Source organism: Carica papaya, chromosome 4 (genome assembly GCF_054855325.1).
Source record: "Carica papaya isolate Zhongbai chromosome 4, ASM5485532v1, whole genome shotgun sequence".
Taxonomy (NCBI): Eukaryota; Viridiplantae; Streptophyta; class Magnoliopsida; order Brassicales; family Caricaceae; genus Carica; species Carica papaya.
The window spans coordinates 2,084,541-2,096,694 of record NC_142312.1 but is presented as its reverse complement, the minus strand read 5'-3'; the positions used below and the strand labels follow the sequence as shown (position 1 = coordinate 2,096,694).

The window sequence follows — 12,154 nt, the reverse complement described above, 5'->3', positions numbered from 1 at the left end:
CTCATTTACACACACACACACACGCACATATATATATATATATATTTGTATGTATGTATGTATGTACGTATGTATGTATGCCTATTTGTATGGATACATTGTACGTAGAAAGCTTTTTGTTATTGTACATATTTTTAAAGGTCTTTTAATTTCAAGTCAATCCCATTAGCAATTATGATTTACTTCTAATTATCAAATAACAACAAGCAAGGAATGGAATTATAATTAATAAGTTTAAATTAAAATCAACCTTAATTATTTCTTAATTTCTGGGTTAGATATTCTTGTGCTTTTGCTGTTGAAGGGGAGAACTCTGACCAAATATTAAAAAAGATAAAAAGATAAAAATATTTTATTAACTTTTATATTTTTTAAATTAATAAACTAAATATTTTAAAATAAATATATAATATTAATTTGTTATTAATAACTTTATGTTTATTATAATTTATTAAAAATAATTTAGTTTATTAAAATAATTTATAAAAAATATATCATCAAATACGTCTGATAATTATTTTTTAAAAATATAATATTTATCTAATTACATCATCTGTCACATAAGCATACGTTAAATTGTGTTTTAATATACCATAAACTATATTATATTTGAAGTAAATATTACTTTAAAGTGTAGCAATGTGAATTTTTTACAAAAGGACTATATATCCCGATGTATATATATACGTATATATGTATGAAGGATTTTGCATAGATTATATTATTGTCGAACTGCTATGACGGATACGTAAAGTGACAAACACAAGATGGTGATTAGGTCATTATTATATATATAGCTTTTTTGTAGAGAGGTCATTCGTTAGGTCAATGAAGCAGCTTGTATTATGTCACCGACGATCCTGAAAACATGTAACCTGCAGAAGGAAGAAACAGGGCTTCTGCTTCACACCTTTTTATATTTTAATTATTTTTTTGCCTTAAAATATTATTTTCTTTAATATTCAGCATTTAAAAAATAAAAGAAATTGCAATAATTAAGCATCGGTTTTTGCCGGGGGGGTCAAGTTTGAGTTTCTCAATGCCAAAAGAAATTTAACGAAGCTGATATGTCATGCATACAGGATCAGGCAAATCCTCTGTAGTTCATACATATAACTGGCAACAAGCTGTATCTATTTATATATAGAATACAACAATCAAAGACCAGACCAGAAGATTTATTGTGAAAATATTGTTCATACATGTATATACATATTGATTTAGATTGCATAGGTAAATTATAGTCCATCATAAACCTTTAAGTGAATCTTTCCTGGAAATATATATATATATATATATATGCATATAATTTTTTTATCTAATGAACTATATATAATCTCAAATATAGAAGAAAACTAAAAAAGTTAATGTAATATCATTCCTCGAGCCACTCCATGCATGACCAACCAGGGATTTTCTACTCATAATATACGCACACATCATATATACATAAATATATATATATATATATATAGATGGTGGTCAACTTGCAGCATAATTAAAAATAATTAATTAACTAATCATACCCATTTATTAACGGTCCTGTTATTTCTTAGCTCCCACTAGACAAGACAATTTGCAAGATAATCCTGAACATGTTGCCTAATTAATTATTACAATAATACACTCTTAATTAATTTAATTACTCTCCTTTTTGTTGGGTCTCTACACTTTGCGAGGCTTTTACAATAATAATATAGTCTTTTAACATTTCTTTTATGGAGAATTTCAACTAATCGAGGCTACTTTTTGTCATGTGATTAGGGTTTTGGCTTTGTTTTTCTCTGGCCCTACATTGCTAGTTGTATTTGTAAACTTACATACATACATACATATATATATATATAGAGAGAGAGAGAGAGATAGAGATAGAGAGAGAGAGAGAGAGATACGTAAACATGGTGAACATCAGTAGTGAAACTAGATTTGAATGGGTAATTGTGCTGGTACGGATTATAAAAACTAAATTACAATAAAGGGAACATGATCATCACTAGTATGATTCTTTCTAGGAAATTGTCATGGCATTTGTACTCTAATTGTCTGTGTGATTTAATTTATTTATTTTTAAATTAAACCTATGTAACATGTTTCATATACATGTCAAGGACCACATGTTTTTCTTTTTGACTAGAATGATATTTATTTAATCATATTTATATTAAAAATATGTGACGTTAAATATATTTATATATAAGAGGTGAGGTTGTGTGTGTGCATATATATATATATATATATATATATAACAATAGTACTCTTGGTATTAGGGTATCTATTCAAACGATGATATGGTGGTCCTATATGAATCCAGAAACCCTAATTTATACAATGTTTAGGGAAAATTATGTATTTGATTGGCCAAATTCGACAACTCAAAAAACTTTTGGATCTTTCATTGACCAAATCAATTTTTTTATTTTTATAATATAATTCGACATTTTAATCAAGACGGGAAATGATGCAACAGAACGAAGACAAAAGCCAAAATCTCCGCGCTAATAATGTGTTTTAATTAAATTTTCTTGCTCGAAAGGTTCCTTATGATTGCGCCATCATATAATTTTGGATCTAATTGATATTCCAAAGCTTAATTTATCTAACCAAATTTAATTGTTAAATGAGAATCTTGAATACATATCCATGTATCAAAAGGTGTAACTTACGAGAAGTATTCAATCTCAAAGTTGAATTAATTAGTCAATTAATTAATCTAATATTCTTGCTTTTAATTAATTAGGGTTTACAGATTTCTCCTATCTTTTTAATTTGATTCCAAATCTCATGAAAGAAACTCGACTGGCAAATCCTCGAGACAAAGAATAATTAGTTGAAGCTGTAAAATGCTCGTGGATCTTAGGATATCATGTAAATTTAATTAAAGGGTTAAATAAAGATGAAGAAGAACCTTCATGATCGTCACTAATTATTTATTTCATGGTCACTTTAATTATTCTAATCTCAATTAATATATATATATATATATATGTATGTATGTATGCATATGTTTGCAAAAGAGAGAGTATATTTGTAAAATATGCTTTCCATATTTTGACTACCAATCATTTGAATATATTTATAGCCTTTATAAAGTTCTTTTGGTTTTTTTTTTTTTTAAAAAAAAATTTAATTAATAGTTACAATTCAAACTAGCTAGTTCATGATGTAATTAAATAATCATAATTAATTAACATAATATTCCTTATTAGATTTCTGCCAATAATATATTTATAATTTTATACATACAAATGCAGTAGGGCATGATGTCATCATAATCACTTTATCCATCTCATTGTATATATATATATATATATATATATATATATATATATATGTGCCATCTAATCAATCTCATAACTTCGCTCTCTCGTTAATTGTATCTGAAGTAAATAGATACCATTTACCAATATAATATATCGTTCCTTTATGATTATTGTTTCAATTTGACATTGTTAATTCATGTTCAGTATATATACATACAAACATGTATATATATATATATATATTATAGCACATGTATTAATGTTAATTTAGTATGTAAGTGGAGATCATGAAAGGCACTATTTCAGAACTAATATATCTTAAATGATTTCTACAATATCAGTTTATTAAAATAATCATTATGATTGTAGGCATTCAATTCAATCAAATATTCACGTAATGAGGTTAAGGATTTGACTCCTTTAAAAGTATTAGTAGTTAAGTACGATGTAATTAGCATAATTTAAATTAATAAATTACATTTATAGATTCTAAAAATCACCTATACTTTTGGCATAATTTTATAATTACCGGGAGCACTTTATAATTATTCAATTAATTGATCATAGCTCTAAATTAATTGAATGACAAATTTATAGGTATATATTTGGAAAAAGAAATATAAACGATATGTTGAACTTCTCTAGAGATATGAAAGAATATATTCTAAAGTATAAATCATATATGTTAAGATTATATTATCTTAAATTATTTTAAACTATAGATCATAAATTCTTCATTTAGTACATAAAAAAAACTATTGTTTTATTTTCTAAATCTACGATATGCAAGTGTGCTTTAGAGTTTTATTTACAATATGTTCTATATTAAATGTCTGATATAGTTCGATATTTAAATATGTAGTGTTGTCTTGTTGTTGAAGTAGATTTATAACAAGGTTCTCGAACTCTACCGAAGTCGAGTTGACAAGTAACAGTTTTTAGCCATTTTTATTTGTATTTGTATTTGTATATGATTGACCATCTACTCGGTAATTTTTTAAATAACATGTACGTATATGTATATAAATTTAGGAAATAAAAACCAAAAGAATTTTCATATATTGAATGATGCTTAATATACCCAAAACATGATATCATATCGAAAACAAATACGTACAAAATTTTGGCACAAATCTTGCTTGGAACAATTTAAAAGATTACTAAAAGCAAAAACTAAGACCTATAAATAAATCATCAATAGGCAAAAAGCTATTGATGATTAGAAAAAAGAAACCTTGTATATGACCCACCCATTTGCGAAAAGATTGATATATATTGCTAATATAAGATCTTAGCAAAAATAATTAAAGCTAGAACTTTTCATATATTTGAAGAAACCTTGAAGAGTGAAAGAAATCAAAGATGTAGTGGCAAAAATAATTTGAAGCTACGATAGAAAAATCAACCTTATATGAAGCATCGTTCATACAATCCTCGAACATTAATAACAAAAATAACTTGAGAATCACAAAAAAAAAGAATTGTGAGATAAAACAAAAATTCAAGAACATCAAACAGATTTTGATGAAATCGAATTGGATTCAAACCAATATTTCTTATTTTTGATTGATTTTGATTCATGTCAAAAAAAAAATTGAAGTATAAGCTTTTTTTTTCATTTTCATGAGTCGGCGCTTTTATGTTAATTCGTACTGTACAATTCCTTTGTTTGTGGGATCATTTTCTCACAAGAGGTAATGAAAAGAGTTATGGAATGGATCACTACCTATGCCTAGATCGCGTATAAATGGAAATTTTATTGATAAAACCTTTTCAATTGTGGCCAATATCTTATTACGAATAATTCCGACAACCTCGGGAGAAAAAAAGGCATTTACCTATTACAGAGATGGTGCGATTTGATTTTGGTTATCATTATTTTTTTTTTCTTTATTTACCGCTCCCCGTCTTAGGAATAGGAAAAAGACATATGATTCGGGGTATAAAATATAGTCCAACCTTCTAAACTAAATGAACAATGTCATGCTAAGAAAGAAATTAAGACAACTTCTTAGAAAGAGAGAAGTTATAAGTTTAGGAAATTCATAGTTTAGCGAACTTTATCAAAACCCGAACCAAGACCATTGCCCAAGCTAGGTTTAGGAAGACTTAATGCCACCAAAATTCATAACAAGCTTTTCAAATTGTAATTTTACAAGTACTTTCCTTCAATTATGATACTCTATATCCATTTGAAAAGATGAAGTACCATTTCATATATGATGAATTATGGATTAAGAGTGATAATCAAAGATGGGCAAATTTCAAATGTAAGGTTAATTAATATTAATTTTTGTTATAATCAAAGATTTGAGTATAATTGAATGTGAATGATGTATGTAAATTGAAGATTTGAAACTTATTAAGAACTCATTAGACTAGTTAATAACTAAAATAGTCAAACATGTAAGTCAAGATTTGGGTTAAAAACTGCCATATTTATAACTCTTTTTTTAAATTACTTAATAACTAATGATTGAAAATTTATATATTGTTTGTAATTTTTATAGTAGATATAAATCAATAAATAAATTTATTTTCTCTACAAATCATTTAATTGTTAAAATATATTAACTATTTTATGCTGTAAAAAAATTTGACAATTATGTAATAGAAAAAAAAAACGTAATTAAACTAATTATGGTACATACAGTTATATATTATATAGATGAATATATATATACATATAGAGAGAGAGAGAGAGAGAGAGAGAGAGAGAGAGAGAAACAGAGGATTAGCTCGTGGGAAATTGTTATTTTTTAAAGTGTATTATTTCGTCCCAACAGAAAATACATATTATAAAAAACGATATTATATAATGTTAAGTGACAATAATTGCTAGCTTCCAGTTAGGAAGAGTCAAAATCAAACCCAATAATCCCCCCCCCAACCAATTCCCCCACAAAGATATTTCAAAGGGCCCCACTACCCTACAAATGTGGGACCATCCACACAGTCCTACGGAGTCTCCATATTATTTGTACACATTTTTCTTAACATAATCCTCGTAATTTTTGTTAGATGCACCCCGTTAACTTACAAATTTGTCTTACTTAAATTCCTATACAAACTACAAACTATATATTATTAAATTTTTTGTAACATTTTTTAAAAATAATAAATCTGTCTTTCTCCCAAACTTTGGAAACTTTATAAGTTCAGCATTTTAAAAATACCCAATAATTTTGTACATTACTTTCTATAATTTAATTAATTAAATATCGGCATGATTCTTATGCCCCACTCACTATTTAATTAAATAAAATCAGTTATGTATTAAGTGAATTTATGTGGGTAAATAATGGAGTAATAAATAGTTTATCATAAAGTTCAGTGATGATATAATTAAAAGAAAATTTTAAAAAATAATTTTACTTTTTGGTGTGCTCTAATTAAAAAAAAAAAAAACCAGTGAGATATTAATTAATTGCAGAACAATTGCTATTCACACTCCTTTTTTCACTACTTTTCCAATTTGGTTTAAAAAAATAAATTAAATGAAACAGATCCACTGCAGCACGGCTCACTGTAGATTATGTGGATGCACGTTAAATCAACGTCTATATGTAGAATTGGGTGAGATAGTAATAATAATTGTAATAGTAAATGTAAAAAAAAAAAAAGACAATTATCATTATCAATTGTTGAGTTTTGAAAAATAAAATTATTTTTGCAGAGTACTACTAGTACTTTTAATTAACAGTCAGGAAGAAAGATCGTGAATTGTAATGGAAATCAACGACCGAGATTCTTAAAAAACTAACGGTAGTGGTTCCGCCGCGTTGCTATTTTCACATAATTGTATGTTGAATTCATGTCATGGTGGCATGAACATGAGTAGATCGAGCACATGATCTAGAAAGGGTTGAGAGTGAGTGGAGTCAGGAGTGGAGAAAGAAATATAAGGAACAAAGAAAAGCATGATCGGCCCACATGGAATATGACATGCATGCTCACGACATGATGGTCATCGTCATAATAATTATTATTTTTTAATTATATAAATTAAGTATTTAGATAATTCAATTTAAGTAAATATGGTGGGACAAAATTATAGTTTCTTTTTGTAAGTTGTCACAATATAATATTTAGAATTTATGATTTTATGATTTTGAATTAGTAACTAAATGAATATTAAAATCAATACATTGGAATAAAGTTTTTACTAGTTTTATATTCAATAAATCAGTAATTTAGTATTAAATTTATGGATCAATTTAGTGATGGATTGGGTATAAAATATTAATGTTATGGTGTGACATGTTAATAACAGAAATTAAAAATTTAATATTACAAATAAAACCAAATTATTAAACCATAATTTACTGTATGATTATGATGCATGGATGTATGGATATGGAAGATGGAAGGGAAGAGATATGCAAAGGTTATGTGGAAGATAGAGCTCTAATGATTACATATGGGGTCATGATGGCAACGCCTCCATCCGTAGGAATGAAATGATTAATATCAGTATAAGAGAGAGAGAGAGAGAGAGAGTGAAAGCATAAGTCTGCGCAGCCACAGCCGCCATTTCCACTTCCTCTTATTTATTTATTTATTTATTGTTATTATTATTACTATTTATTTATTTTTATTAGAGAGAGAGAGGGAATGAAGATAAATTAATTAATTAAAGTTATAAATAAATAAATAGATAGATAGAAAGAAAAGATAAGGACTTTAAAAAGAACATTTAATTATTTTTTTTAGAGAGATAATAGTGGATGGGGATTCTAATACGAGAGAATTTTACAGTTTAGAATTATGAAAATAGAAGGGGGAAAAAAAATAAAAGAATTTACCCAAAATCCAGATACCCATATTTATATATATATATATATGTGTGTGTTTATATCTATCTATTATATAGGACGTAGGAGAAGTTGTAGCTACAAAATTCATTAATGGTGTGGACTTATATTAGTAACCAGAAGGAAGAAGAACCAGAAGCCTAACGGCCTCTTTCTCTGTTTTCTCTCTTCTTTTCTAATTTGACCCCAATATATATATATATCCACTAATTACTAATATATATATATATATATACACAGACACATCTATGCGTTTTGCCGTAATATATCTCTGGTTTGGAAGCCTACCCTTCTCTTCTCCGTTGCTTATATCACACGCTATGCAGTCTGTAATTTTGCATTAACCTTGAAACTGCTGCGATTTACCCTTTCTTCCTACAGTTCGTTGTTCTATATAAACCCCTCGTTAGTGTCTTCTTCCACTACCAAAACCAAGCCTTCTCTGTTCACTGTTTTGCATCTGGGTTCTTGTTATCTTATCCCTTCTGCTCTGTTTTTGCCGAGTTTGATCGAAACAGAGAGGAAATATGGTGGACGAGAGTGTGATAGTGGTGAGGGAGTTTGATCGAAATAAGGACCTGTTTGGCGTTGAAGATGTGGAGAGAAGGTGTGAAGTCGGTCCCAGCGGGAAGCTATCTCTCTTCACCGACCTATTGGGAGACCCGATTTGCCGGGTCCGCCATTCACCTGCTTTTCTCATGCTGGTATACCCCATTTTCGGCTTTGTTTATTTATTTCTTGATTCGCTTTTGAAAAACAAAACTAAAAAGAAAACGCGGCAAAACCCACTTTGATAAAAATGGAAACCGGTGAAAAGGATGCTCTTCTACATCGTCAATCTAGTTTCCCATAAACAGAGTCCTCTGTTTTTTTCTTTACACCGTAGCTTCTTTCTTTCTTTTTTTTTTTTTTTTTTTTTGAGGGGTTAAGTTTCAAACTAGCAGCGAAAGGTGCTTCTCGCTGACTCTGGCTTTCTTCTCTTTATTTTTCTAAAAGCCTGCAAATATTTATCGTCTTTTCTTCCTCTATCTTTTTGTCATTTTCTTCATCACCAACCCCATCCACTAGTACCATGATCTTATCTCTGCACACCAATACCCCGTTGGCCAAGAAAAAGATATTTCCATTGTCTTTTTCCATTTTGTTTTCGGTATCAAATGCTGTAAAATTTTTGTACTACTTTCTGGGTTTTGCTTTGTATTGTTAGTTGTTGTTAAATCAAATATGCATGAAAGAGAGGAAAACCAGAAGGGACTGATAGTGTTTTTTAACGGCTGCCATTGTTGTTTTCTGCGTGAACTTAACAGGTGGCTGAGATGGGCGAAACGAAGGAGATAGTGGGAATGATCAGAGGCTGCATCAAAACCGTTACGTGCGGCAAGAAGCTCTCTCGAAATGCTAAATATAATAACTGCAATGAACCCACTAAGCCTCTCCCTGTTTATACCAAAGTCGCCTACATCTTAGGCCTCCGAGTTTCTCCTACTCACCGGTTAGTCCGAGAGTCTTCTTCTCTGTCTTCTTTAATCTTCCATTACTGCCCGTCGCTAACCATGTAAACTGGTTTTATTGTTTCCAATTATTGACTCTAATGGTGCATAAAACAATAATTAGCTTTTAATATATATAATAATGGTAATGATGGTACTAATTATGAGTTTGTTCTTAATTAATTAGTTAATAATTATTTATTTATTTTGTCTGCAACAGGAGGATGGGAATAGGGTTGAAGCTGGTTCAAAGAATGGAGGAGTGGTTTCGTGAGAGTGGCGCAGAATATTCTTACATGGCCACTGAAAACGACAACCACGCTTCAATTAAGCTTTTCACTAACAAATGTGGCTACGCCAAGTTCCGTACACCTTCAATCCTGGTCAACCCTGTTTTCGCTCACCGACTCTCCGTTTCTCACCGGGTCACCATCATCAGGGTCGCTCCGTACGACGCCGAATTACTCTACCGCCACCGCTTCTCCACGACTGAGTTCTTCCCTCGCGATATTGACTCGGTCCTCTACAATAAACTTAGTCTGGGAACCTTTGTCGCCGTCCCGCGTGGATCGTATACTGAAGAGTCGTGGCACGGGTCTGAAAAATTCTTGTCCCACCCGCCGGAGTCCTGGGCAGTTCTAAGTGTCTGGAACTGTAAAGACGTGTTCCGACTGGAGGTGAGAGGAGCATCGCGCATTAAGCGCACGCTAGCGAAGACAACGAGGGTGGTGGACCGGGCGTTTCCGTTCTTGCGGCTTCCGTCGATTCCGGAGGTGTTCAGGCCATTCGGGTTACATTTTTTGTACGGGCTGGGTGGCGAAGGGCCACGCGCGGTGAAGATGGTTAAGGCGCTTTGCTCGCACGCGCACAATTTGGCTAAGGATGGCGGATGCGGAGTGGTGGCGACAGAGGTGTCGAGCCGCGAGCCGCTGAAGTTGGGTATTCCGCACTGGAAGATGCTATCGTGCGACGAGGATTTATGGTGCATCAAGCGGCTCGGGGAAGACTACAGTGACGGCGCTGTCGGTGACTGGACTAAGTCACCACCTGGCTTGTCCATTTTTGTCGACCCCAGAGAATGTTAAGAATAGAGAATCTTACTTGGTAGGAAAATGAAAGGATAAAAAGGAAAAAAAAAAAAAGGAAGACAAAACAAACAGGGCAGTAAAAAAGAAAGAAGAAAAACTTTTGTATTTATTTTAGTTGATGTATTTTAGGTGGAGGGTTTAACGGTTTTTTTGGGAAATTAGAAAATATATGAAAATGGTGGGTCTTTTTTTTTTTTTTTTTGGGTGTGTAAAAGGGAATATCCTCACTTTCTTTAATGTTGTTTTGTCTCTGGCTTTTTTGTAAATGGATTTTGCTTTTCCCCCCAAACACGGCCTTATTTTGTTCTTCATTTCGTTTTTTTTTTTTTCTTATGTGGGGTTGGAAATCTTTTTTGGGTCTTTGTTCTTGCATAATGCATTCATATATTCTCTCAAATCCGATGAGAGGGTGTATTATTAAACTTTGGATTAATACTTGTAGTGGCAAAATGAAGAATTTTATGACTTTTTATGATTTAAAATTGGGTACGGTACTAATTTAATTATGTAAGTACGTAGTATTCCATACTAACAACTCCAAACTAATTCTAACACAAACAAAAATTATATACTCTTAATGAATATATTAAGATAGTTTATGTTTAAGATGTAAAGGTTATAGCAACTATTATTGAAGACTAAATTTCTCTTTGCACCTATTCTAGGGCTAATTAATTTCTCAAATAGATTTCAAAATTTTATCAAATTTATTTATAAACCCATATTTCTTTCAACTTAAAAAATATTAAAATCTTATTATATTATGGAATTGATGTGAATTTAAAACGATGCATGAGTTAATAAATATATAGAATATATTTTTAAAACTTTAGTAATAAAGACAGATTTCCTCGATGAAGATTTTAAAGATGCTAGATTTTTTATGTATATATATAATTTATAGGTAAGAACAAAAGTAAGGATATTATTTAAAACGGATGAGGAATTTGGAAAAATCAAGCAAATATAATATGAGAATATCCTAATTCAAAATGAAGGGTGTGCTTGCATGAAATCTCTAGTGACCTTTTTGTTCGAATCGTTTTTATATGCTTTGATTATATGCCGTGTATAAAAAGAGTATATATATATATATATGTATGTATGTATGTGTAATTAAGCTAGTAGCTACTTACCCTTATCCTACTTTTTGATTAATTTGATTGTTCTTAGTAATTAAATAATGGAGGACAAAAAAAAAAATGTATAGGCTTTATTTTGCAAAATTGGACCACCACAGTGTCCTATTGTTTGTGGGTCATGAGTCCTAATCGAGACTCTTAAGTTGTCCTAAAAACATATATTCATTAGACAAAGATATGTATATATATATATATATATATATATATATAGGTCCCTAATGGAGCAACTTTTTGTGGATCAACTTTGGTTTTGTTGGGGATTTTTTTTCTAATTAATTAATTAATGGGGTTGCTTTATAATTTGATGAAATTGATGGGAATTTTGGATTTTAGCTGCTCTAATTATTATTATTTTTTTAA

The 12,154-nt window shown here is 30.1% G+C and overlaps 1 protein-coding gene across 2 annotated transcripts; it reads left to right on the top strand.

The window, feature by feature from the left end:
• The first annotated feature begins 8,131 nt into the window (after positions 1 to 8,131).
• On the top strand, positions 8,132 to 10,828 carry LOC110822165 (putative N-acetyltransferase HLS1). Of its 2 annotated transcripts, none has more exons than XM_022052180.2 (3): positions 8,132 to 8,778; positions 9,382 to 9,566; positions 9,785 to 10,828. In XM_022052180.2, exons 1-3 carry the CDS (start codon positions 8,602 to 8,604, stop codon positions 10,647 to 10,649), a joined length of 1,227 nt encoding a protein of 408 aa, XP_021907872.1. In that variant the 5' UTR covers positions 8,132 to 8,601; the 3' UTR covers positions 10,650 to 10,828. The 2 variants fall into 2 exon arrangements, with proteins under 2 accessions (XP_021907872.1, XP_021907873.1); XM_022052181.2 differs by lacking the exon at positions 8,132 to 8,778 and adding an exon at positions 8,971 to 9,224.
• The last annotated feature ends 1,326 nt before the right edge of the window (positions 10,829 to 12,154 follow it).